The following is a 26,638-nucleotide window of genomic DNA, read 5'->3' as shown; positions in this document are numbered from 1 at the left end:
ACCCTGACCTCCCCGCCGTGTGGCCCCAGATGGGATCAGTCTCCTGGGTGGGATGGTCTGGGCCGGACTTTGCTGGTCCAGCCCACGCTAGGGGTTTGGGGGGATGGGAATGGTTGGGCCTTTGGCCTGTGGGGAAGGGAGAGAGGAGGCGGGAGGACAAGGATGAAGGGTTGAGCGGCCGAGCGTCGTCCGCGTTGGCACTGTGTGCGGCCCGCGTCCCCTGCGGCCTGGTACCATGGTTCTCTTTTCAGCCTCACTTTAAAAAATTTTATTTGTTTCATTTTTTTCTCAGCATTTGAGTTACTTTAAATTTCATTCAAATAACATGCGAATTTAGAGAGTAAAATAATACCGAAAGGCCCACAAGATGCAGCTGCCCTTCCTTCCCCCTAGCAGCCACTTTTGACTCTTTTACCTGTGTTTCTTCTGATATCTACCCGTGTGCTCCTGCGCCGCCCCCAGTGTCTCCAGGAGCAGATTTCAGAACCTCCCTGCCCAGTCCCCAGACCTTCAGGTGCTTGAACCTTGCCCAGAGAGAAGGCCTCGCAGCCCCAGGGCATGGCAGCTCATCCTTGGGGCTGGGGGCAGCAGACGGGATTCCATCCCTGCCCACCTGCCCTGGAGGCAGCTTCACGTGTCTCCCTCCAAAGGGCTGGCGGCTCCGATGGTCGCGTTCGTCCTTGGGTCTTGGGAGGCCGTGGTTGGCCTAGCTCGCGCCACCTTGCTGTGTGCGTGGGGCGCCGGTGCGGGGATCACCTCATCAGCCCCTCCCCTGGGCCTGGGCAGATCTGCAGGCTTTTGTGGTGGGGAGTTGGGTGGAGCAGTGGCCACACCACGCTGCCTGGGGGCAGTGGCACATCAGTTAACACTGTTTGCCTCCAAACCAGTTATTAAATTGTCCTGTGGGACAGTGAGAGGAGGGAAGCCAAAAGAATGTGCCTGTGCCGGGGCGCTGGGTTTCTGTTTGGAGAGAGGCTTTCGGTAAACAGCGTTTGCATTCCTGCAGATGCTGTGGGGCCAGAGCGAGCATTGTGCCACTGCCGGGCTTGAGCAATCTGTGGCTGCCCGCTTTGCGAGCTGCTCGCTTTGTCTCTGCTGGTTGCCTTTGGGACGGTCCTGGGCGGCCCCCCCACCCCACCCCCCGGGCGCTCGCTCCAGCCAGGGCCCCTACCCTTCCACCCACCAGGACTGCTGCGGGCGTCACGGCACCTTCAGACGCAGCATAGCTTTTGTCCCAGGCTCTGTCTCCCCAAGGCTGGATTGCAACTCCAAGCAAGGTGAATCATCTCTCGCAAAGTTCGAAGAGAATTTTGTCATCTACCCACAATGTGTAGAGTGTGGAATAAATGTTTTATTTCAGGCTCTAAAGGCAAAACTGGAAAATCTCCCCATTTTTTGGTTATTACCAGGGATTAAAATGAGTTGCCTGGTGGCCGCTGGCAGTTTTATGTCCTCCAGTCAGGGTGGTGGCTCTCCTGGCCCTCCAGCTACAGTGACCCCTCCTGGCCGGCAGAGGTGGTTGCCCGGTGGCCAGGTTCTGGGGGCAGGACTCCTGCCTTCCAAAGGGGTGGATTCTCTAGGCCCCAGGGAGGGAGGATTTGAGGGGCATTTTTCCTTCTCCCTCTTAGCCCCACCAGGCCCCAGGATTGTTGTAAATTATTGGCCTCGGAGTTAGGGCTTCTAGGACCTCTTCTTCACCCAAGGATTGGGTGAATACTTGGAAAAAAGTTTTCACAGAACTACTTCAGCATCAGGTTGAACTTAGGAGGAGGCCAGGTGTGTGTGTGGGACGGTGGCATGGTGCTTGCTTTACTCTGCTTTGAAGCTAGAAAACACCGAGGTGCCAGCCTGTGGGCCCCCGCTGGAGTCTGTGGGCCCTGCTAGCTGCCTTCCTGTACCCCTGGTTTCCCAGTTCATCGTCGTCTCATTTTGTCTGCACCCATTACCTGGGTCCGTCAGATGGGGGCCTGGCCCAGGGCAGCCCTGGGACCAGCACCGCGGTAGCCACCTGCTCCCCTTGGAGCAGGAGCTCACAGAATGAGGCCGGATGAGGCGGGCCACCTCTGGTCCCTTCCCTGCTGGCACGCGTGCGTGTGTGTGCGCGCGTGCGCCTGTCGCCTGTGCCCGCTGCGGTGCTGCAGCGTGCGGCCCTGGGGCGCAGTGCCTGCGGACACGCTCACCTTTTTGGAAGTCGGGGTGTCTTGGCTGCTGAGCAGTTGTCCCTCTTCTGCTGACTTGGGCTTTGTTTGTTCTTCATTTTCTAATTCTAATTAATTCCTAGATGGTGGGTTAGGTTGTTTTGAGATTTTTCTTGTTTTGAGGTAGGCCTGTATTGCTATGAACTTCCCTCTTAGAACTGGTTTTGCTGCATCCCATAGATGTTGGAAAGTTGTATTTTTATTTTTGTTTGTCTCGAAGTATTTTCTGATTTTGGTAGCATGTTGTTTAGTCTCCGTGTGTTTGTATTTTTCCCATTTTTCTTCCTAGAATTGCTTTCTAGTTTTATACTGTTGTGGTTGGGAAAAATGCTTGATGTAATTTCTGTACTCTTAAATCTGTCAAGTCTTGTTTTGTGGCCTAGCACATGATTCATCCTGAACGTTGAAAAGAATGTGTATTCTGCTTTTGGATGGAATGTGCTCTAGTTATCTATTAAGTCCAACTGACCTCACGTGTCACTTGAGACTGCTGTTTCCTCATTGATTTTCTGGATGATCTGTCCATTGATCTAAAGGGGTGTTAAAGTCCCCTGCCATTAGTTGTGTTATTGTCAGTTTCTCCCTTTACATCTGTTAATATTTGCCTTATACGTTTAGGTGCTTCTATATTAGGTGCATATATGTTTAATGAGCGTTATATTGTCTTCTTGTATTGATCCCTTTATCATTATATAATGCCCTTCTTTGTCTACTATTGTAGACATTGTTTTAAAGTCTACTTTGTCTGGTGGCAGGAAGTGAGAACTGACGGTGGGGAGAGGGGAGGGAGACAAAAGACAACGAAGATGCTGCCCAGAACTAAGAGGGGACGACCATTTATTGTGACCTCCCAGGACACAGACATGTGTTTAAAGTGGTCCCTCCCGTTCCCAGCAATTTCAGAAAGTGGGAAGTTGACAGGGAAGCACTTGAGCTGTATGGAAATGGCCCCTCCGTGGAACAGTTTGCTTTTCGGAATTCTGGGGCAGGGAGGCGGCATTACCCATGATCGAGGGAGGTTTTCTTGCTTGAGAGAAGGAATAGTGCTTTAGGGGACAGTGCCTGTGGCAGTGGCCGCTCCTGTCTGCGCGGGAATGGAACACCTGGCCCTTAGTGGGGGGTGTTTGCAGGTGGCATCAGGCAAGGGTGTGGCTGCCTCCAGCTCTAACCCTACCTGCCACCGGTGGGAAAAGATGAACCCAGCTGACCCTGTGGGAAGTCAGGATTTGGGGGTTTGGTTCCTGGGATGCTCCCCTGGCTGCCGGGAACTGGGGCCTCACCCCTAAGCCTGTGCCAGGCCCCTGGTGGCCATCAGGCTGAAGGCTGGCTCAAGTGAATCAATCAGACAAACCTGGCTAAGTGGCTTCATTGTTTTAATCCCATCCACACCCCCTCTCCCAGGCTGCCCTCCACCCTCTGGCTAGTCTCGATGTGCGTGGTTATAAAGTGCCTCGATTATTTAGGAGAACAAAAAAGCAATCATCAGTTCCTGTGAAAATAAGTGATAGTTGCAAGGCTGAGTTCCTAACTGTAAATTTGAAGTTGCGGTCAGGACCTGGCGCCGGGCAGCATGGGCCTCACGGCGGGACCCGGGGCTCCAGCTAGGCCTGTAGGAGCAGCGCCACGGCTGCCAGGATCCACTTTGCTGCCTTCTCTTTGGTCTTCAGGTTAAAGGTCCAGACGTAGGTGGGGCCGCGGATGCGTGTTTTGTACACGGGACACTCATAGATGTTCTTGGTCTCCATGCGGTCCACAGGGATGGCCTTGATGAAGATGACGGGCATGGCCGGCGTCAGCTCTTTCAGCCGCGCGTCGGCGATGACTCCCATCTGGGTGTCCCAGCGAGCTCCTGCAGGGACAGCACAGCCAAGGGTCAGGGTGGCCCAGGGTGAGGTGACTGGTTCCCGGTTCCCGTCTGTCGTGCTGGCAGTGGGGGAGGGGAGGGGCCTGGCTTGCACCCGCACCCCTGTAGAGATAGGCCAGGTGCCAGGGCCTGGACTGCACAGGAATTGCTGCAGGGGGGGGCTGTAGGCAGAGGACGGGGTGGGGGTCGTGTGCACGGCGTGACTGCCTGTGTGTCTCGCTGTGCACCTCTGAGGGACAGATCGGCCCTAAAGCGCTGGGCTCCATTGTCTACGTGCGTGGTGGTTTCAGAGCCTCATGTGTCAGCCTTCTTCGTTTCAATGGCAGGAAATCATAACTCCAGCTGACAATGACAGACTAAACTCCCTGCTTCCCTCCCTCTGTAGCGACTGTCCTGCGTGCACCTGCGCAGTACAAATATGTATATGCACACACAACTGTCCTGCCTTGAAGCAGACTTATTTCTACTCACCCTAGTTAACGATGCTTAGATTTCCCGTCTGTAATTCCAAAATAAACACGGAGAATGGTTGCTGCTCTGCTTGTCTTTGGTGATGTGGGCACGGGGGGTAAAGGGGTGACATCAGTCGCTAAGGAGGGTGGGGGAGTCGCTGGCACTCAACTCAGAGTGGGTCTGCCGGCTGGTCCTGTCTGACCTTGCCTGGTGCGGGACAGGGGTGACGTGGGCGGAACTGAATGAGTGCCAGCCTTGCCCCCCACCCGCTGCTGGGACCTGGCCATGTGATGGCCTCGCACTGGGCTCGGCTCAGGGGAGGGGGCCGGCCGGGCCTCCCTGCCCTTGAACCTGTGCCTTGTGGGGGTGCGGTGGTTGGACAGTAGCCCTGACAGAGGTGGGCTCCTGGACCCTCACCCCCAGAACGTATGCCTGTCCTGGGCTCCAGGGCTGAGCTCCTCATGGCCTCAAAATGGGGGCTCAGGTCTGCGGACGAGCCTGCACCGCAGCAGAGCCAAGCGGATGCCGGTGTGTGGTTGGGCTCCTCAGGCCACTGTGAGCCCACGTGCCCCTGGTGCTTCCCCTGCCAGTGCCTGTTACCTTCCATGAAGAGCCCGTACACGTAGGAGCCCTCCCGGGGGGGCGCGGTCATGTCCTCCCGGTTCTTCTTGGTCACCTCCACAGACAGACACATCTTGTCCAGTGGCCACTCGTTCTTCCTGGCCATGGACTGCATGATGGCCGTGAGGAAGGACTGCGGGTTGAAGAAGCCGGCCAGCCACACGGTGGTAGGCAGCGTGAAGTCCATCGTCCAGGCCTCGAGCTCCTGGAGGAGATGGGCGTGGGGCCGTGCTAGAGCCTCCCCGCCTCTGCGCAGAGGACGGCCGCCTGCCCGAGACGCCCGTTCACGGTCTGGACGGGGAGAGCAGGGTCCAGGAGGGGGGCTCACGATTGAGAGGATTTGGGTCTGAAAGAGGCTGCTGCTCTCTTTCTCCCCCAGGAGGTGGCTCCCGTGACAGGTGTCCCTGGAGCCTCCTGGGCTCTGCTGGGAGGCCCTCTGCATCTGTGGCCGCAGAAGCTGCTCTTGCTTCGCGCTGGCCCTTTTTTCTTCCTTCGGGGAGGAAGTTCCTGCGTTGTCGGGCCTGCGTGCTCGTGGTGTGGCCCAGGCCCTTCCGGCTGTGCTCTGACCAAGGCCAGGCCAGCAGGGGCCTCCAGGCCTCTGATGGGGATGCATGTTCCCCCCCCACCCCGCCTCACTCCTCAGGCCCTGGGGGCAGGTTTGCTGAGAGTCAGGCCAGCGGCTCCCCAGAAGCCTGTCCTTACCCTGATGCGGAGCAGCAGGTCGGCGTACCAGGCCGCCAGGCCCAACCTCGAGGGGTAGGCCCGGGCCACCCACGTGTCGGGCACAGTGTCATAGAACAGAGCCGTGGACAGGTCTTCCATGTCAGTCGTGATGGTCAGTTCTCCCTGAGGGACACGCAGACAGGGGTGCTGGGGCGCTCGGCACAGATGCAGACCCGGTCAGTCCTATGCCTTGTTTCACCTGCTCTCAGGTGGCCGAGCCCCCCCCCCCGCCCCCCGCCCCCACCCTGTGTCGTGAGTTGACGTGGGTCTGTGCAGTGCCCCTGCAGATGCCCTGTGGTGGCCACACCAGGGTTTCCTGCCAGGGAACAGTCCAGATGGCGTCCATGGCCACCTGGATGCATCTGCAGATGCCCTGAGGTGCCCACTCCTCCAGACCGGGGAACTCGAGGTGCCGAGGCCCAGCGGCCTGGGGCTTGTTGGTCTTGTGGCCAAGGGAAGTCAGCCTGCGGTGGCCAGCCCGCGTCCCAAGTCACACCCCAGGTCCTGCCACCCACGTTTTTACCTTCAGCCCCAGGTTCAGCTCCTTCAGCGAGCGGCGCATTTCGTTGGTCAGGATGTTCATTCTCTCACATTCTTGGAAGGCGACAACCACGTAGGGGGTCTTCTCGGCGGCCTTGGCCATGATCTCGGCCATGTTGAAGGTCTCCGGGATCTTCTCCAGGATCTCATCCAGCACGGCCTTCACCTGGAAGCCAGCCGCCAGCCAGCCCGTGTCACTGCGCCTGCACCCCCAGCCCTCCCCCAGCGCCAGGGCCCGGGTGCTGCCCCGACGTTCAACTCCGATCCCAGGAGCAAGGCAGGTGGAGTTGCCAGAAAAACGGGATCACGGAGGTGCAGCCCCGCGTCTGATTAGGGGAAGGTAATCTTGGCCATCCGGCTTTAGTGTTCTGGCTTCGTTGTCACGGCCGTATGGCTCTGGCCACGGGAGCATTAGGCTGCCCTAGCCTGGTGCCTTCAGACATCCCTGGATGCACTGCTTCCCTCCCCCATCAGATCACCTTGCCCTTGGTGTGGGCTGTCTGCAGGGACCGTGCGGGGCACACCCTCTCAAGGGGTGGCCCACATGGTGGTCACGAGCACCACGGCCACCAGAGCATCTGCTGATCTCTGGTTTCAGTCATTACTCAAAGAAAATGTCAAGGGGCCTCAGAGCACTGAGAGTCTTCCAATCAAGAATCTGGTCTACTTACCTGGGAAGCCCAGTACTTAGCTAATTTTTAGCAGAGCTTGTCGGGAATATTTTAAGAAGTGCCAAGGTGCCGACGCCTCTTAGACGCAGAGGTAACCCTGGCAGCTGGGGGTTTATTACATGCTCTTACGTTGTCTGCGCCGTGCTGTTGCGGTGAGTGTTCATAGGATCTGTCCCCCGTGCTCACCTAAGCACATCTGGAGGGACTGGTTTAAGCGTCTAGACTGCCCTGCCTGAGCCACATGCACTGCCCTCCCAGGACTTCAGCTGCTGCCCTTGTGTTCGCGGGGCACGGTTGAAGGACAGGCCCTCTCGGGAGCCCAGCCAGGGAAGTGAGGAGCCGCAGGGAGGGAGGCTGCTCGGGCGAGTACGCGGAGACGCCCCGCCTCTCTCTAGCTCAGCACTTGGTGCTCCGTCTGGGCTGCAGCAGCCCGCTTGCAGGCTCCCCTACCCCTGAGTTCCTGATCCCGGGGTCTGGAGTGGGGTCCGATGAAGTTGCTAACAAGTTCCCAGGGGCTGCTGCTGGTCGTTGTGCCCCCATGTCCCAGGCCCTGCCCTTCCTCTGTTGCTGGATGGGTAGTCAGGCTCCTACCTTCTCCTCGCGAGACACCCCGGCGCCACCGGCTCCCGACCCGGTTTCTTTGGGCTGCATTTCCAGGACAGTGCGGAAAAGCATCTCCGAGGTGGCCGTCAGGAAGCCAGTCTCTGCATTGGGGTGCAGGCCATACAGGCAGGGGCTTTCGGGGGGCAGGTTCTTGTCGATGTATTCGTGGTAACCCTGCAAAAGGGGGGGGGGCGGGTAAGCAGGGAGAGCTGTGTGAGCTGGAACCCGTGTCCTCCGTTTATTAAGTATCGCTTCCCAGAACGTTCTGTCCACGTCTTGCCCTCTGTACCAAACCTCATTTCCCTGACCCCCTTTTGGGGCTGCTCCCCAGGCACACAGAGGAAGTTTCCACTCTCCTCCATGGAGGCTGCCTTTCAGGCCCTCTTGCTTGGGTTGCCTGTCCGCTTGCTTATTGGTGGTCCATCTGCGACAGAGGCTCTCGCCAGGGAGCCTGCGGGACGGCACTGACCTCTGTTGCTTTGCGTCACAGAGGGAGCTCATGTTTAATGTGTTACCCGTCCCTGGAAGGAGCCCTCACCTTGTAGTCCAGGTTCGGGGGGATCTGAAAGCCCGGGGCCAGCAGGATCTCTCCCTCCAGCATCTCCGCCTGGATGTACTCCTCCAGGTACGTCCTGCAGAGCCGGCGGTCCCAGTCGTCGGTGATGTGGCCGCCGTACATGATTTCCCCAAAGAGGTAGCGGAGATCGTCCCAGGGCACCTTCGGAAGGGCGGCGGCCGTCAGGGGACCCTGTGCCCCACCCCTTCCTGGGTCTGCCAGCCCCTCCTGTCACCCCTGCCTCCACCAGGTCTGCAGGGTCACCTGCTACCCTCGGCCACCAGGCCCAAGCCTGGCCCTTCCTGCCCCCTGACTCGGCCACCAGCTCCTCCTTGACCCTCTTCCTGCCGGGCTCCTCGCACGAGGGGCTTGCCGGCTTCCCCTGCCTCCACCCCACCCCCAGCCAGGACGGCCCGGCCCTGTGCCCGCCCCTCTTCTCTGCGCTCTCCCTTGACGTGACCTCCCCGACCCCAGCACCGGCACTGCCCACCCCGCAGGCCCTCCCCCAGCTCCCACACGCTCCCTCTGCCCGTGCCCGCTTTGTTCCCCACGCTTGGAAATGGAAGTGTGGAGCCACCTGTGACCTTTCCCTTCACTGCTGTCTCCAGCAAGAGCAGTAACTCTTTGTGGATGGGCTCTTGGGCACCGTAGATCTTTCTGGCCATGAGTCACGTCCAGTTCGTTGTGCCTTCAGGATCTATCGAGTGGGTCTACTTTCTGATCCCCCAAAGGGCCCTGGTTCCGATTATACTCCAGTAGCCTTGCCCACGCGTGCCCCTGAGGTCTCGGTGGCACAGCCAGCTCCAGCAAGTAGCCTCCCTGCCAGAACCTTGGCTCACGGGCCCGAGGGAACCGGACCAAACCGGGCAGTGCACACAAGTGTGCCCCCTGGCGGCCGGGTCTCTCCGTGCATCCCACCCTTGGCCACTCTCACTGCTCTCTGTTCTGCCTCTGCTTCCACGCTGTGCCCTCAGCCTAGGATGCCGCTCCTTTGGCCACCACATGGCCATGACCGTGCTCCTCCTCCGGAGCGGCTCGAGTGCGGCCCCCCCACAGAGCCAGGAACCCATCCTCCCGCCCCGGTCCCAGCACGTAGCTGCACCTCCCGCACGGCGCTGTCCAGCAGCGGGAGCCGCACGGGGCAGCCACGCACGTAACTTCAGATTTGCCAGCAGCCACTTAAGTAGAAAGATTGTTCCAACAGGCACTCAGCATAAAAACTATGAATAAGGTATTTTACGTTCTTTTTTTGTTTTAGACCAAGCTTCTGAAATCCAGAGTGTCTTTCGTTCCCCTCCGCTGGGACTTGCTGCATGTCACGTGTGGTGGCAGCTGACGCGCTGGGCAGCATAGCACACACACAAGTTTCTCCGAGGATTGTGGCTGTTTAAGGGCAAGGTGGGCATTTATGTAACTCCCACAGTGCCCTGCCTGGATGGCCGCTGTTTACCAAATGCGGGCAAGTTGAAGTTAATTGGATAAGAACTTGCTGATTTATCAAGTGTCTGATGTGCTCTCATGAACTTTGACTTAAAACATTAATATCGGGGCTTCCCAGGGGGGCGCAGTGGTTAAGAATCGCTTGCCAATGCAGGGGACACGGCTTCCAGCCCTGGTCCGGGAAGATCCCACATGCCGCGGAGCAGCTAAGCCCGCGAGCCACAACTACTGAGCCCACGTGCTGCAACTACTGAAGTCCGCGCGCCTAGAGCCTGTGCTCTGCAACAAGAGGAGCCACTGCAATGAGAAGCCCGTGCACCGCAACGGCAACAAAGAGTAGCCCCCGCTCACCGCATCTAGAGAAAGCCCGAGCGCAGCAACGAAGACACAACGCGGCCAAAAATAATAAATAAATAAATAAACAAAACAAAACAAACCATTACTATCCTCTCGATCGTCATCTTGTGACTTGCATTTTTTCTTTCTGTTTAGTTATCTTGGGTATGTGCCGAGCTGCCTTTTCTGCATTTTGCGTATTTGCTTCGGGGACAGCTTCTGTTTCTCCTGCAAAGTAGGGCTGGGTACACCCCAGTTTGCCTCTCCGGCCCCATGACCTGCCTCCTGGGATGCGGGCCAGTGGGACTAACCGCTGGGGGGTGGGTGCCGTCTGTGTGCCCACACTTGCTGGATGGAGTTCCCAGAGCGCTTGTCAGAGACACGTTGCCAGGCCTCGCCCTCAGAGTCTGAGTCGACTTCCTCAGAGTCGGGAGGATGGACTGGCTCATTGCGGGCCGAGGGCGATATCCTCACAGGAGGTTATTCAACGTTGCCTCCCCGCCGCGAGCTGGGACAAAGGGAAGGTCAGGCTGTGGAGGCCTGGGGCCCCGGCCTGATCACACACTGCTGAGTGGGACACCGGGTGTCACTCACACCTCAGCCCGCTGGTCACTGGAGCACACGGTGTGCGTTCTCGAGCAGTTTCTTACCCAGCTAGGGTTCTGTGGGTGTGTAACGAGGGAAGCGTCTGCGTAAATGTCGTTAGAAACTTCTAGCAAGACTGCTTCTCCCACTGGAATCTCCCGGGAGAGAACTGCTCTGACGAAGCTGCTGTGATGAGGAAAATCTTTCTTCACATCTTCTTGCGTTTATTTACTTGTGCGCGTGTTGTAAGATGTGCCACTGGCATTCAGCTCAGACCCTGTCATAGGCGAAGTGACCCCCGGCACCTGCCCACGGAGACCACTGTCCCCCTCCCCTGAGGAGGGCCGACTTTCTGTGTTTGGCCAGGAACTAAGCCAACAACATTCCAGGCTCAGGCTGGGGTGGTGGCCGTCATGGGGGGTCGTCTTCCTCTGGGGTCTGGGGGCAGCTGGCCCAGGTCTCTCCTCCCAGTGCATCTGAGCTCTGTTACGATGGGTGGGACACCCTCTGCCCCTGGTCGCTCAGTCCCCAAAGCTTGGCGGGGGTGTGTGAGCCTCAGGCCTCTAGCCAGGCCCCTGGGGCGCCCACCGAGCCCCAAAGCGGCGAGTGCCTTGGCCCTGGGGCGCTGGGACAGGGAGCGGGTGACACAGGGGTGTGTCCGGTCACCCTGGGCAGGTTCTCGGGAGCCTCCTGGGTAAGCGGAACGTCGAGCTCTGTCGGTGTAGGAAGGTGCCGGCCGCAGGAGCACGGAGGAGCCCTGGGCTTATGGGGTTCCCTTCTGCCTCCCCCGGGGGTCACGGAGATGGGTCCTGTGCCAGCGCCACGCTCCACGTAAGATCCCAAGAGGAGCCATGTCAGGTGGGGAGAACGGCCGGCTCTAAGTTCCCGAGGGGGTGGCCACATCTGGAGGGGGGCTTGCAGCGGGCTTCACCCCACCTGGGGCGCGAGTCTCCCCTCTGGGCCCGCAGACAGGCCCTCCCGGCCACGGGGCCGCCTCGCAGCAGCCCTCGCAACAGCCTGCACGGCACCGGACACACTGGTTTTAATTTTCAACACAAATGAAAGGGAGCGTTCCGTGTCTCCAGGGAGATTTTTTTTTGGCCTTCCCTCTGAACCTGCGTTCTGTCGGCAAGGCCTGCAGCCCAGGCAGCCCTTTGGTATCTTCTCTCGGCTCACGCTGTCTGGGGGGCTGGCCTTTCTTGGGGAGTCGCTGTTTGGGTGCAGGACTGGCAGGTCCCCAAAGATATTGACTCCCGTGGAGTTAGAAAAATTGCCAGACGGCTGAGAACTGCTGGAGGTGGTGGCCAGGGCCTGGGTGGTAACCATTATATCAGATGGCTGGGGTCACAGAGGAGTCGCACGTTTTCAGATTTTCTTTGGCCTATGAAACCTATTCAGTGTCTCTTAAACGTGAGACAGAATAATTGAAAGGAAGGCAGGGCGGGAGGACCACCCAGCTGGGCTCCAGGTGGGCCCTTACCTTGGGGTTGGCCTCCAGGTAGTTGTAGAGCACGTTGATGGAGATGGTGAGGTCCCCGTTGTTGAAGGGGTACGACCTGTTCCAGCCCTGGGCCCCAAACTTGCGCCTCTCGGCCACCACGGCGTGGAAGTAGCACAGGGCGAAGAGGATGCACTTGAACTCCATCTCCTTGGTGCACATCTCCAGTGTGTCCTGCGGGAGGGCAGGCACGCGGGTCAGGCAGGGTCCGCACAGACGGCCGGGGCAGGACCAGGGCCGTCTTCGCGAGCTGCTTCGCTGGGGGTGCAGGTGGGGATGAGGGGTGGGGCCTAAGGCCATCGACTGCTCTGAGCCGGTTTCCCGAGTCTCTCCCGACCTGTAGGGTCGGGTAGAGGACGCTTTCTTGTCCTTGCTTCCTCCAGAAATGCAGCTGTATCACTCTAAGTATTGGTTACAAGTCAAATTATTGATACATCTTCCTAATAAAATATTCCCCAATATAATTCCCCCGCAATTATCAACGTTCCTCATCATCTACACGCAAGCAGTACCCCAAACTCGCCAAAAACGATCTGTAAAGGAGGAGGGGATGCTGAGGAAAGCCTTTCTGAAAGCAGGTGGCCCCAGGGAAAGGCCAACCCAGCCCAAATTCTGAAGCCCAGTTCTCTCTGGGTTTGTGCGACTTTAACGGATTAGTCTTTGCTAAGTGGGTGCCTCTGAACACAGAGGCTTCTGGAAGTTAAGCTGGGCTCCTCTTCACCCGCTCAGCCCTATGAGTGCCTCCCAGTGGCCGGGGGCCGCAGGCACAGCAGCCAGAAAGCTGGGCCAGGGGACAGACGCCTATCAAATGGTCATCGTCGGGAAAAGTGCCAGGGAAAGATACACGAGGCGTAACAAGGGAGGGGCCCGTCCTGACTCCACGGAAGCCCTGACACAGATGCCCGGCTAGGGTCCCCTCCAGCAAACATGGAAAGGGAGGGGCACAGATGGGGGCTCCATCACCCCGACATTCCCCCCAGATCCTTCCTCAATGCCTGTCCTAGAGACGGCGCCATCACCTGTCAGCTGTGGGCCCAGGAGACAGGCCTGGCTGGACCCTTCCAGACATCGGCCGTGAAAGGGTGCAGACTGAGACCGCCAACCAGAGGGAGGAACCCGCCGGGCCCGAGGATGAGGGAAGGCCTGGCGGGTTCCGTCTGCCTCCGGAGGCTTCCCTCTGGTTGGACCGCTCATCACTGGCCTCCCGGGCCTCTGGGCTCTGTGATGTGCCCGGGGATGGTCTGGGCGCATCCCAGCCACTACTGCCTCTTCCTGTGAAACTCTGTGAAGGCAGTGGGCCCCCGAACTTGGGATGGTCCCCTCAGGAAGCAACAGCTTTCCGCATGGCTTCCCTTCCGATCTTTGCAGATGCCTTAGGTGATGCACAAAGTTAGGGAGCCCTCGAGCACCTCGGCAAGCCCCGGCCAGGTGCCCGCTCGCCTGTCCTCAGCCGGGCAGCCCCACCTCGCTTCTGCCCGACAGCGCCGCGCTTCCCGCTGACTCCAAGCAGCCACAGCATCTCCCCAAAGCCCAGCAGCCCGTCCACGTCCTCCCGGCCCCCATGTCCCCCGCCAGAGGCCCCAGCGGGCTCCATGCGCCGTGGGGAGCTGCTCCCGGGGCTCAGAGGCTCTTGCATTTTCTGTTGCTTGCCCCTCGGGCGTCAGCTGTCTCTACCTCGACACCCACCCCCCGGCCAAGCCTGGCTCGGGAGCCACTCTGCGGCCTGGAGCAGGCCCCAGACTCCTGCAAGTGGGGGACCAGCTTCCTGCCGACCTCGCCACCCTCCGCCACTCCATCACTGACTGATATTCTAGCAAAATATGATAGAAATGAAAAACGGATCACGTGCTCGGATTGACGGTGATGTTGAAATGCTACAGAATTCACCGCATGCCTCCTCTCCACCTCCGTACTGACTCAGCACAGACAGAAGCAAACAGCTCTGGGACCCCGCACTGGCCCGCAGCCCCCAGTGTGAGCTGCATCGCCCTGGGGTTTCCGTGCATGTCCCCACATGTTCATCACACCCTGTTCTCACTCCTGTGAACGCGTCCACGCCCCTCACCAGACTAGGCCAGTCACCCGCGTAACGGGTCTTGTTCACTGTTCCCTGAGCCTACCACGTCCTGGGCACACGGACGTACTGTTTGGAGGAAGGACCCGGTCTGCACATCTGTTTTCATGCTTTCCATTCTCTGTGACTTTACACTCTGACCTTGGTGGGTCCTTTAAGCCCATAGGGAGAGGTTGGTGGATGACTCAGATATTGTCACATAAATTAATCAGATACAGACGTTACGCAACATCGGCACAATGTGCTCCATACATAATCTTTGTTGGGTATTATCAGAGAATATCGGGTCTCTTCTTCAAAACGGTTTTAGACTCACTTGGGAGACCAAACGCGTGCACCCAGAAGGTTCTAGTATAGAACAGGTGAAGGTCAGGCACCAGAAGAACGGACGCAGATGCTGGGGATTTGCGGAGGGGAGCAGGGGTGCCAGGGAAGGCTACACACGTGGCAGGTTGGGGACTGGGAGGTTTGGATGGGGGAGGAGTCACGTGAACAAAGGTCCAGGCGGACACAGCGTGGACAGGCAAGCCGAGGCCCCCCTACCCACCCTGCAGGGCCAGGGCACCCGGCGTCCCTCCCCAAGGCAGTGGGGCCTGCTTGTCGAGGGAGGAAGACTGGGCCCGGGACCAGAGCACGGAGACCTGTGCGGCGGGCACTACCGCCCTCCCGTCTGTCACCACCGCCCTCCAGCCGGGCGCTGTGGCCCCATCCCCTTCGCACCCGGCCTTCCCACAGCATCGCGTCTCACGGAGAGTGAGAGCAGGGGTCTGGGCAGCACTGTGGCCCCAGCAAGGCTGAATGACCCTCAGGGAACCACCTCGGGAGCCTGGCCCCTTCCTGAGGTGCTCGGACAAGCAGAGGACCCGGCCCACACTTACCGGGCCTGACGTGCAGGTCATGAAACTCATGGATGATACGCATTTCTGCTCTTTGAAGCTGTGCGCCAGGCACTTTAGATCATTTGCATTTTGCACAGTCCTTCGGGGATCTGCTCATTTTGTGGCTCAAGGAGTGTGTGCGCGTTGGGGATGGTGTGGGTGGGAGAGAACCGGCAGGCGCTGACGCTGAGCCAGGCACGGGACACGGGGGGAGGCCACGCTACCTGGGTGAAGAGGTCCAGGGCCTTGTGCAGGTTGGCGTACATGCCCGTGGGCGGCTCGTTGGTGATTTTGATGGCGTTCTCCAGGATGCCCTGGGGGATGATGTGGGACTCGGGGCTGGGGGCCGGCTCGGCGCTGATGAACACGCGGTAGTCATCGTGGCTGCCGACGCTGTACCGCTCCAGCTTCTTGTCCAGGGTGCTCAGCCACTGGGCCACCAGGTGGATGTTCTGCAGCCAAGACCAGGGCTTAGTGCCCGCACACTCCTCTCCACCCCGGGCCCATAGGGCAGGCCCCTCCCCAACGGCACCCGCACTCCCCACCCCGCTGTCCGCCCTTCCCGGGGCGCTGGCCACGCTTGATAATTTCACTGAGCAACTGAGTCCCCAGAGTTGAAGCTTGTTCTCAGTTCGTTCAGGACCTCCAGCCTTGCGGCGAGTCCTTCCTGCCCTCCACCAGCATAAGGGCTGAGAATTATATGGTCCCCACCCCTCCTCTGAGAGGCTTGAGTAAAAAGAAATGACTTGGAGGGACTTCCCTGGTGGCGCAGTGGTTAAGAATCCGCCTGCCAATGCAGGGGACACGGGTTCAAGCCCTGGTCCGGGAAGATCCCACATGCTGTGGAGCAACTAAGCCCGTACGCCTCAACTACTGAGCCTGCGCTCTAGAGCCTGTGAGCCACAACTACTGAGCCTGCGCTCTAGAGCCCGTGAGCCACAACTACTGAGCCCGCAAGCCACACTACTGAGCCTGTGCTCTAGAGCCCGCGAGCCACAACTACTGAGCCTGCGCTCTAGAGCCCGCGCGCCACAACTGCTGAAGCCCGCGCACCCTAGAGCCCCTGCTCCACAACAAGAGAAGCCACTGCAATGAGAAGCCCGCGCACCACAACGAAGAGTAGCCCCCGCTCGCCACAACTAGAGAAAGCCCGCACGCAGCAACGAAGACCCAATGCAGCCCAAAATAATAAATTTATAAAGAAAAAAAAAAGAAATGACTTGGAGAAAAGAGAACCCTCACGCACTGTTGGTGGGACTGTAAATTGAAACAGCCACTATGGAAAACAGTTTGGAGGCTCCTCACAAAATGAAAAATAGAACTACCCTGTCATCCAGTAATTCCAATCCTGGGTATTTATCCAAAGAAAATGAAAACACTGATTCCAAAAGATACGTGCACCCCTATGTTCACAGCAGCATTATTCACAATTGCCAAGATGTGGAAGCAACTTAAGTGCCCATCAACAGGTGAGTGGGTAAAGAAGATGCGGTGTATATACACGATGGAATACTAGCCATGAAAAAGAATGAAATTTTGCCACCTGCGGCAACATGGCCCGACCTAGAGAATATGATGCTGAGTGAAATAAGTCAGACAGAGAAAGACAAATACTGTATGATTTCACTTATACGTGGAATCTAAAAAGCAAACCACATGAACAAACACAGCAAAACAGAAAGAGAGTCACAGATACAGAGCACAAACAGGTGGTTGCCAGAGGGGTGGGGGGAGGAGAGAAATAGGTGAGGGCAATGAAGAGGTACAAACTCCCAGGTACAAAGTAGGAGAGTCACAGGTATGAATGCACAGTGTGGGGAACATGAGGTGACAGGTGACAGATGGTAACTGGACTCGTCATGGCGATCATTTTGTAAAAGAAAATGAACAGAAAGAAATGACTCGAACCTGAGGTCCCCGCATGGGACCAGGCTAGGCCCTGTGGACTGAGGTCAGCCACGCCGGAAGCTGAGGCGGGCCTGCAGTGGGACCAGCCGGGGCCTGGCGGTGGTCGGGGGGCGGGGTGCTTGGAGGGGCTGCAGGACCGAGGAGGGGCAGTCGAGCCAACGAGGGGGAGGGGGGGGAGGAGGGGATGTCTTTCTCACTGCTGAAGAATCCACACTTTCAGTGGTGATGCCTCACACCACCTGCCAACCCAGGCAGAGCTGTGCTTGGTGTGGGCGCCTCCTGCCCCCTCCTTCAGGGGCTGTAGGATCCCCAGCCACGCTTGTGCATGTGAATCCCATAACCTGCTTTCTTTCAGGCCTTCAGGCCAAGCCCCACGGGCGCTGAGGCTGGGATCCCTCACCCAAGAGGCACAGGTGCCGCCCACCCCCATACCTGCAGAATGACCCAGTGTCCCTTCTCCACAGCCACGTCCAGGGCATTCTCCGCCACCACCTCTTGTCCCTGCCCCAGGGACACGTTATGGAGTTTCCCGTTGTCTATGGTAAATCCCAATTTTTTCCCTAAAGGAAAGGAAAACAGGAAAAGCATGGGGATGGCTGAATGACAGAAATGGAGCTTCTGTGATCCACAGCTGGGAATTCCACACCCTCCCCCTTTGAAAATTGTGGTAGAATACACGCAACATCAAAGGCGCCCCTTTAAACGCCATCTTAAAGTGTACGATTTAGGGACATTTAATAATTCAGTGTTGTGCGACTGTTTATCTGGTTCCAGGACATTTTTATCGCCCCAGAAGGAAACCCTGTACCCATTAAACAGGCATTCTGCATCCTGTTCCCGCCCCAGCCCCTGGCAACCACTAATCTGCCTTCTGCCTCTACGGATTCCCCAGTTCTGGACGTTTCAGATACAAGGAATCGTATACCGTGGAGCCTTCGGCACAGTGTTTTCTCGTTCCGTCTACGGCGTAGCCTGTGTCAGTGCTTCGTCCCTTTTATGATTTACCACTTTGCCATCAGCCGTTCATCAGCTGATGGACGTGTGGGCTGGATCTACCTTTTGGCCGTCGTGAGGGGACCTGTTTGTTTGGACACCTGTTCCCGGCTCCGTTGGGAACGTCCCCAGGAGTGGAATTGCCGGGACATGTGGTGACTCGATGTGTGACCTAGGGAGGGACCACCTGCTCACACTGCCACCAGCAACGCAAAGGGCCCCGTCTCTCGTCCCCTCCCGACACCTGTACCTCCGTGTGTCTGATACCTGCCCTGCCAGTGGGTGTGAAGGGCCGTCTCACTGTGGTTTGGATGCGCTTCTCCCCAGACCCGGCCGCACTTACCCAGGGCCTCCACGTCCTTCAGGGGGTCAGCGCCCGGGGAGAGGATGAAGAAGATGGGGCTTGAGGGGCTGCTCTCCTTGTAGGACTTGGAGAACTCAACGCTCCGGCCCTCTGTGAACTTGCTGCCCATCTTCTCCTCCACAAAGTTCCTGAGGGGGACACGCCTGGTCAGACCCGAGGCGAGGGACCGCTTTTCTGGGGGACTTTCTCAGGCAGAGAAGGGCCTCTAGCTGGAGAGTCGGTCTCTACAGGGCCCTCCTGCAGGCAGGGGGGGTGTGGAGGGGAGCGTGCGCGGTATTTGGCGGTGTTCGCGCTGGGCACCCTTTGCGCCCGTCCACCTGTGCACAGACAGGTGAGAGGCTCTCAGCCAGCTGATGCCACCCCCACTTTCAAAGGCGTGCAAGGTCAGCTGGGAGGGAACCCGGGCCGCAAGTGTTCCAGGTGACCACACCTCAGCGCTCCCAAGGGAGGGATCAGTTTCTAGTGGCTTTCTGTTTCCCCCCCACACTTCCTATCTGCTCTCCAGACCAGGGCAGCAGCAACACGGAACAGAACCTAGATCGGCCTCTGCGTCCTGAGAATCTCCCCCGACGGGGGCTCTGAGGAGGAAGGACGCGTGCATTAGAGTTGCTTTGGTGAGCTCCATGGACCGCAAAACACGGATCAACAGGAAAGTCACAGAAAAAACCCAAACGTCTCTTTACATAAGCACCCCTCTGTTCCAAGCCCCAAACTCTATCTTGACCCTGATAAGGCTGGGGTCAGTCGAGGCCCCTCTTAGGGTGACCTTGGGATCTCAGCTCTCTGCCCCTCTCCCTTGACCACAGGTGGCTGAGCTCACTGTATCTGAATGAAACACAGGAGCTAAACTTATGTCCAGTGCGGTCTTTGAAAGAAGGACGACGGCAGTCTCCCCGGGAGAGAACACACTTATTCCCGAGGAGTCGGCGATCTGAGCGCTCTGAGCGTCGTGAAGCCCCGTGGGTGGACCTGTTCACATAGAGGCGTCCCTCTGAGTCAACGGGGAGTCTGCGGGCGGGTGCCAGGTGGGCCTTCCCACTCCCGTGGGAGTGATAGCTGTCATTCGCTCCCCGGTCTGGCCTTTGCTGGCCTCTATACAGACCCTGAGCAGCGCTGACCACAGGCCGGTGGGAGGGCTCCTGCTCCAGGCCCCTGGTTGTGCTTGATTCTGGCCTTTGGAATTGACCCGGAATGTCAGTGCTAGAGTCCTTGCCCGGGAAGGAATTCTAGAAGGTACAGGTCCTGCCTGGGGCAGGAATGTCACAAGCTCCCTGCTGCTCCTGACGTGGCCGGGCCACGTGGTCATTCTCTGCGGCTGCAGTGATGACGCAGAATGGAGGGCTCCGCTGCTCCTAGCGCTGTGTCCTGGGCACGGGGGTGCCGGAGCCGCCCCCAGCGGCTTGCATGCTGGCAGGTGCTACAGACCCGGGCTGCTGTTCTGGGGAGCCCGTTACCAGCACCCCGCCCCGCCATGGGCGAGTTCCCTTCCCTGGGCCTGTGGACCGGAGGAGGGGAGGTGCCGGCTCGAGGGGTTGGCGGAGGGCGGAGTGAACCCACGCTCTTGACGACTGTGTGTTGTTGCTATTTGCCGTGGACTTGGACTTGAACTTCCTGCTCTTGAGCTCCACCGCCCTGTTTGATTCGGGAGGTGAATCTGCTTTCCTTGCGACCGCCGCAGAGCATGACTTGGGTTCGCCTGGCGTTTGCGGTCGCCCACGCGGTTCCGATGCGTTTTCTGCCGTGGTGACTCGGGTGGCTCTCAAGGGTGCTCTGGGGGCCGTGGGGCTGGACACCCACCCGTGCTCAGCTCGCCCGCAGGCGGTGTCCCCCTGGATGCTCAGTGCCCTTCACCTGGGCCTTCCCCACGCTGTGTCCGTGTCCGACCTTCCCGGGATGCCTTCCTGCTTTCTCCCTGGACCAGCTCGACTCTCCCTCGTGACGTGATTTCTTGCTTCACTCCGCCCGCTCCCCTCCCGCACCCAGAACCCCTCGCGGTCCCTTTCCTCTTCAGTCCCGAGAAAACAAAGCAAAACAGAAACACGTGTCTGTGAACAACCAGTGGGTGTGAGTCAGGCCTCTGCTTTGTCAGACGTGGGCGCCTTTTGGGAAATCTGGTGGCTTTCAGGCCACTAGGACAAACGGAAAACCAAGACGCCCCTCTGAGAACGGGGCCTGTCTCATTCCCTCCCCCCCCCACGACGCCATGGCCTGCCCGGGCTGGCCGTGCAGATGTTACAGCTGTTGATATTCCTGAAGTCTTTCTGTGCTTTGGGGAGTGAAAGGAACGGGCGCTGAAACCCGATGGTTAAGTTTCCAGTCCTGGAGGCGTTTCAGGTCCAGAGAGATTGTTCACGAAAGCAGAATGGTTCTCTTTGCAAACGAGCCGTAAAAATAAAAGATTTCCTCTAAATCCAGCCACTGAGGCCATGAAAGTCCTCGGGTGCTGATGGCTGCGCCACTGCTTTCTCCCCACAGCATCCTTAAAGGACCCCGCGTGGTCGTGGCCTTGGAGGTCATTAGCACCCAGGCTTTTTTAAAATAATTAATTAATTAATTTTTGGCTGCGTTGGGTCTTTGTTGCCGCGCGCGGGCTTTCTCTAGTTGCGGCGAGCAGGGGCTACTCTTCGTTGCGGTGCGCGGGCTTCTCATTGCGGTGGCTTCTCTTGTTGCGGAGCACGGGCTCTAGGCACGCGGGCTTCAGTAGTTGCAGCACGCGGGCTCAGTAGTTGTGGCTCGCGGGCTCTAGAGCGCAGGCTCAGGGGCTGTGGCGCGTGGGCTTAGTCGCTCTGCGGCATGTGAGATCTTCCTGGACCAGGGCTCGAACCCGTGTCCCCTGCACTGGCAGCGCGCCCAGGCTTTTTTAAAATCTTGGTGGCCAACCCGGGGAGTTTTATCTTCCCGTCGCTTATCTCGGGGCGCCTCTCCTCACCCAGGGTCAGGGGAGCCGGGGGTTCCTGTTGGCCACCTTCAGAGACCCCAGAGCTACGAGAACTCAGAACGGGAATTGGTGGCTGGGATGGGAGGCGCCCACTCCCCAGCCCTGAGGCCAGGCTGGGGCGGGGCGGGGCGGGGCGGGGCTGGGGGCACTCACTTGATGGCGTAGGTCATGCGGTCGGGCCGCACGCACCTCAGCATGCACAGTTTCTGCAGCGCCGTCTTGTTCTTCCACTCCTTGGGGAAGACCTCTTTTTCGGGGGCTTCCGACTCCACGAGCTTCTTCCACCGCTTGGCGGATCCCTCGATGTCGCTGTCCAGGTTCTTGAACTCATCCATCTCCGAGAGGGCCTGGGGGCAGACGGCCTTTCAGCTCTCCCCCATCCCAGTGGGCGCCTTCCCCGCGGGCTCCGGAAAAAGCATGACCATGGGGCCTGTCGCTCAAACGATGAGCTGCTGGGGATGAATGGCTGGGACGAGGGAGGAATCCGATCGGGGATGTGACTCCTGGCTGCTTCTCCGGGGGCTCTGGAACAGGGGCCCTGCTCATCCCAGGGGGCCGCCTTCCTCCGGTCTTTCTGAACTGACACAGTGAGGGCCCCAGAATTCTGAGGAATAGCCTTGACACTTTGCATTTTCCTGGAAGTGAGGGGAAGCGGCAGAGGGGCGACCCCTGGGCACACCCTGGGGCCCATTGCGGCTCAGCTTGCCGCCTGCAGGGACGTGATGATGAAGTTGCTGCGTTCCAGTAGGACAGCACAGTCCCCGTGAGCTGGCAGGCAGCCCATCAGTGCCTGGTCCCACCTCTGAGGCCTCCTCGTTCTACTGAATGTTACGGCCGGGAGCACCTTGTAAACATGTCTGGGGCGAGCAGGAAAGGCCGCGAGGTGGGGAGAGAACACAGTGTTCAAGTCTGAAGGCCAACCTTGATGCCGCCCCATCCCTGATGCTGCAGGAAGTCCACGGGTGACACGACCCCGGCCTTGAACGGGAACCGCAGAAGGAAATCCAGCTCCACCGGGTTCAGCTCCTTCTTCATGGACAAGACCTGAGGGGCCGTGGGGCTCGCTTAGATGTTGCCCTGCAACAGGGGCTCATACCCCTTGCCTGCAGGGGAAGCACTGTCCTGCCCCTTTGGGGTCAGCCCAAAGCTTGGTCAGCACCTTGTTTGTTTTTCAACTGCGGTACAATACGCACAGCATAAATGCACCACTTTAACCCTATTATGGTCTACGATCCAGCGGCATATGTCGTGCATTCACACTGTTGTGCGACCAGCACCACTGTCCAGGTGCACAGCCTTTTCGTCGCCCCAGAGGCAAAGCCCCTGCCCTTCAGCAGCCCCACCCTCAGGCGACCATCGGTCTACTCTCCGTCTCCAGAGATTTGCCTTTTCTGGCCATTTCCGGTAAATGGAATCATACAACACGAGGCCTTTTGCATCTGAGCGTGTTTTCAAGGTTCATCCGTGTTGTAGCGCGTGTCACTGCTTCATTTTTTTATGGACGAATAATGGGCCAGTGTATGGCGAGACCACATCTCGTTTACCCAACAGTCCGTCGTTGGACGTTTGGGTTGTTTCTGCCGTTTGGCTGTCGTGAAACTGCTGCCGTGAATGTTTACATGCACGTATTTGTTTGAATACGTGTTTGCAATTCTTTGGGGTATATACGTTTTCTGGTCACATTCGAAGTCCCCTTGCCACTGGTGCGCACAAGCTCTCTGGGCTTCTAGCAGGCCCTGTCTTGGTCACTGAAGTGGCTCGTTGGGCAACTGGCCCAGCCCCTCCATCTCAGATGGACGGCAGGGGAGCCGGGGCCGCGGTCACTGTAACCTCCCCAGTCAGGAGCTCACACAGCTGCTTTCTCAGATTCCACAGAGAGTTTCCCCTGAGTCAGGGTCTCTTTTTTTTTTTTTAATCTTAGTAAAATAAAAAGTTCTTTGGGCCTGAAAAGAATACATTCTACTCTGGAAAATTAGGGGGAGCATCAAGGAAACTTATCTTGATGTGCTCTTAGCAGGGAGAGAAACAGGGAACCCGTTACTCAGAGATTCACATGGAAAAGAAACCTCCTTAACCTGGACCCCTAATTCCAAGTTGGAGTTTGGATGGAAAGCTGGGTTGACATTGATGCCCAAGCTAGCTATGAAATCCGTGTTCCCAATAACACTTATAACACGGTGCAAACAAAGCGGCGGAGAGGTTGTTTAATCAATTTAGTGGAACCAAAATCTTTAAATATTTCAGCAGGTCTGTAAAAACAGGGGGCATGTTTACTCATTAGTACCTTTCTTTCCCATCCACAGCGGACTAACCGCTAAGGCGGGACTGTCGGCTCGGCATGACTTGAAGGGACTAGAACGACGTCTCCCTTTAACTGACCTCCCCTCCCCTTCAATGGTTCCCATTGGGACACCTTTCCTGGTACCAACTCAAGAGCCCAGGTGTGTTCCGTATATTGTTAAAAATGCAGGTTTGGATCCACTGGGTCTGAGCCGGAGCCTGAGAATCTGCATTTCCAACCCCCCCCACTCTCCCCCAGCACCCCACCTCACCCCACGGGGCTCCGGTGCTGCCCGTCCAAGGACCACACATGGGGCATCGAGGCCAGATGTTACCTGAAATGTCACCTGTGCGAGGAAGATGAGTTTGTCTCGCTCGAAGAGCCCGCGGGCCGTGTACATGTACACGGAGTAGGTGATCTCGTCCGTCAGGTTGATCACACGCTGTTTGACCTCGTCGGCGGGGGCGGTCTTCTGGATGGCCTTCTCGAACACCACGTTGAAGGCCTGGTCGGGGGGGGCGGGTCACCGAATGCAGGGGGCTCCACGCTGCCCACGCGGGCTCTGGGGCACTGCTCGGACCTGGTGCTGGTGCTGGTCAGACCTGGTGCCCTGGGTCCCACCCCCCAAGCCCACCTGCAGCCTGGGCCCCAGTGGCCCCGGACCCGGATGCAGCCGCACCTTGAGCGAGAACTGGTAGATGGGGTTGATCTTGCTGAGGTCGTTCAGGATGAAGTACAGCAGGGACGCCCTCCCCGCGGCTGGCACGTAGTTCTCTCTTGCCTCGTTGATTTTAACTTCTGTGATTTTTGCCTCTTGCACCTCAAAACAAACAATCAAAAAATGGGCAGAAGACCTGTGTAGACACTTCTCCAAAGAAGACACACAGATGGCCAACAGGCACATGAAAAGAAGCCGCTCAACATCACTAATAATTAGAGAAATGCAAATCAAAACCACAGGGAGATATCACCTCACACCAGTCACAACGGCCAGCATTAAAAAGTCTACAAATAACAAATGCTGGAGAGGGCGTGGAGAGAAGGGAACCCTCCTACACTGTTGGTGGGAACGCAAATTGGTGCAGCCACTATGGAAAACAGTATGGAGGTTCCTCAAAAAACTAAAAATAGAACTACCGTCTAATTCAGCAATCCCACTCCTGGGCATATCTCCAGACAAAACTATAATTCAAAAAGCTACACGCACCCCCGTGTGCGTGGCAGCACTCTTCACAATAGCCAAGACAGGGAAACACCCTAAACGTCCATCTACAGATGAACGGATGAAGATGCGCCTGGCCGGCATCCGCGCGCCTTGACCCTGCCCCGGGCCCCCAGGGGCCCCCATGTGGCTACGGCTTCTCTTCTCAGTGACCATCCGCCCAGCTCCCATGCCCCCTGTGTGCTCCGGCTGGGGGTGCAAGGGGGTAGCCCCCAAGATGGTCTTTTACCTTTTCCTCAATCTCGCTGGCCATGTGTTTGGTGGTCTCCAGATTCTCAACCAAGGCTGTGTCTCCCAGAAAGTTCCCCGACGCGGCCGACAGACGGGCCAGCAGAGAATCTTCCAGCTCTTTCAGAACAATCTTAAATTCATTCTGAGACTTGGTGAGGTTCGCCTGCAGGAGGGGCAGAGACCGGGAAGGGAAATCAGTCGCTGGCACGGCCTGGTCCCCCAGCTGGGGGGCTCGGGGGGGCTCAGGGCCAAGGCCCTGGGACTCGGAACGGGAGGAACACGGCAAGCCTGGAAGAAAGGGGCCGGAGTGGAGGCCCCCAAGCAGTGCGGGGTAGGGGGCCCTGCATCTGGGTCTTGCAGCTGCTTGTCATGGGCAGCTGTGCAGCAAGAACGTGGGGACCATGGGACATGAGTGGGGCCTGGGACCCCTGTGAGCCCACGTGTATGGCTCAGCCAGTCAAGGAAGGGCCTGGTACACAGGGGCCGGCAGCAAAGACATTCTCGTGGGGCAGGAGTGCGGTGCTCTAGGGCAGCCCGGGCACTGCTGTGACTCCTGTTCTTTCAGCGAAGCCATCACTTGATTTAGAATTAGATTCGGGAGGCGGCCGGGGAGGAGGAGTGACTCATTCTGTCGTACCAGCTACAACTCAGTGTGACAAGCAGGGCACCTTCACAGCCGCCGGACGCCTGGGTCACAGTGACCTGCCCCCTGCCGTCTCTGAGCTGCCTGCCCCGCTCCTCCTGTCTCCACGTACCTTCAGCTGCTCCAGATCTGGGCGCTCTTTGGCCACCACGGTGGCCAAGAGCTGGTCCTCGAGCCCGTCCCTGGTGACGAGGAAGTTGATCAGGGTGCACTGGGCCTGCATCTCGGGCTTGTAGTGGGGGTTGAAGTGCTTCGTGTGCAGCAGCAGGCGGAAGTTGGGGTGGTATTCCACCTCTTTGTCGCCGATCTTAATGAACCTGGCGGTCGGCGGACGGAGGGGTTAGGAGGGTCCCCGGCGACCAAGGGATGGCAGCACGGACAGACCGCCTTTCCCGCCAGCCTGGGAGGAAGGTCCAGACTTCTCAACGACATGTTTCACCATAAAGCTGCTTAGAATAAAGGTCTTCCAGAAGCCGTCGGCACAATTTTCCACTTAACCGGGAAGTAGTTCCCCTCTAAATGCACGAAATCATGTTGGCATATTGTGCGGGGGTTTACCCTGATTAATAAATAATCTGAAACTTGGAAAAAAACAAAAAACTCACAACCATCCCTCTCTGGTCTGTGACCGGCCCTTCTAGAAAATGCACCTGCTCGCTCTCTAGCCGGCTTGTTCTGATTTTTTAGGAGCATTTACTTGACTCTGCCTGCACATCTTGCTCATCTGGAAGCCTCTGCAGAAACACTCTGGCCTGGGCTCCACCCCAGAGCCATTAACATCGAAAGATGTTGACACCCCAATTCAGAACACCGGGACATCCCTGGAGCTCCCCAGGTGAATCTGATGAGAGGCCAGGGTGGGAACCCGGGTCGGCTCACCCACTGGGGGGGGTCGCTTGTCTCCGGCTCCCCACTCTGCTCTCCTCTTTCTGGCCGAGCTCACATTCTGGGGGGCCTCTCACTTCAGCCCTGGGTATCACTACTCACACCAGGCCCTTCTCAGAGTCTAGGACGTCAG

General features: G+C 58.2%; 2 protein-coding genes across 12 annotated transcripts in view; one reads left to right on the top strand and one right to left on the bottom strand.

Annotated features, from left to right (window-relative positions):
* The window catches only part of PGS1 (phosphatidylglycerophosphate synthase 1), a 108,538-nt gene that overhangs the window by 34,586 nt on the left and 47,314 nt on the right, over positions 1 to 26,638 (top strand). For 3 of the 10 annotated variants that reach the window (XR_013825071.1, XR_013825073.1, XR_013825075.1), the window contains 2 exons: positions 3,955 to 4,086; positions 9,488 to 10,100. The exons of 2 other annotated variants lie outside the window; for them this stretch is intronic. The gene's annotated coding sequence lies outside the window, so the exon portion shown is untranslated. Of the gene's footprint in view, positions 1 to 3,954; positions 4,588 to 5,199; positions 5,291 to 9,487; positions 10,101 to 26,638 lie in introns of those variants that run through there. 5 more of the 10 variants (XR_013825072.1, XM_079904932.1, XR_013825074.1 and 2 more) reach the window with 4 other exon arrangements.
* DNAH17 (dynein axonemal heavy chain 17) overlaps positions 3,272 to 26,638 on the bottom strand; it is a 110,914-nt gene continuing 87,547 nt past the window's right edge. Inside the window, exons 65-80 of one of the 2 annotated variants that reach the window (XM_079904930.1) lie at positions 25,733 to 25,937; positions 24,976 to 25,140; positions 24,204 to 24,344; positions 23,859 to 24,029; positions 22,165 to 22,287; positions 21,397 to 21,590; positions 18,285 to 18,433; positions 17,360 to 17,508; positions 15,265 to 15,492; positions 12,071 to 12,262; positions 8,212 to 8,391; positions 7,662 to 7,847; positions 6,383 to 6,565; positions 5,839 to 5,982; positions 5,116 to 5,341; positions 3,272 to 4,047 (exon numbers count right to left, since the gene is read on the bottom strand). In XM_079904930.1, the coding sequence (XP_079761056.1) occupies positions 3,800 to 4,047; positions 5,116 to 5,341; positions 5,839 to 5,982; positions 6,383 to 6,565; positions 7,662 to 7,847; positions 8,212 to 8,391; positions 12,071 to 12,262; positions 15,265 to 15,492; positions 17,360 to 17,508; positions 18,285 to 18,433; positions 21,397 to 21,590; positions 22,165 to 22,287; positions 23,859 to 24,029; positions 24,204 to 24,344; positions 24,976 to 25,140; positions 25,733 to 25,937 (2,884 nt within the window). In that variant the 3' untranslated portion in view covers positions 3,272 to 3,799. The remainder of the gene's footprint in view (positions 4,048 to 5,115; positions 5,342 to 5,838; positions 5,983 to 6,382; positions 6,566 to 7,661; positions 7,848 to 8,211; positions 8,392 to 12,070; positions 12,263 to 15,264; positions 15,493 to 17,359; positions 17,509 to 18,284; positions 18,434 to 21,396; positions 21,591 to 22,164; positions 22,288 to 23,858; positions 24,030 to 24,203; positions 24,345 to 24,975; positions 25,141 to 25,732; positions 25,938 to 26,638) is intronic. The other variant, XM_079904929.1, reaches the window with a different exon arrangement.

Source organism: Stenella coeruleoalba (genome assembly GCF_951394435.1).
Source record: "Stenella coeruleoalba genome assembly, chromosome: 19".
Taxonomy (NCBI): domain Eukaryota; kingdom Metazoa; phylum Chordata; class Mammalia; order Artiodactyla; family Delphinidae; genus Stenella; species Stenella coeruleoalba.
The sequence above is the reverse complement of the archived record's forward strand: the minus strand, read 5'-3'. Positions and strand labels throughout refer to the sequence as shown.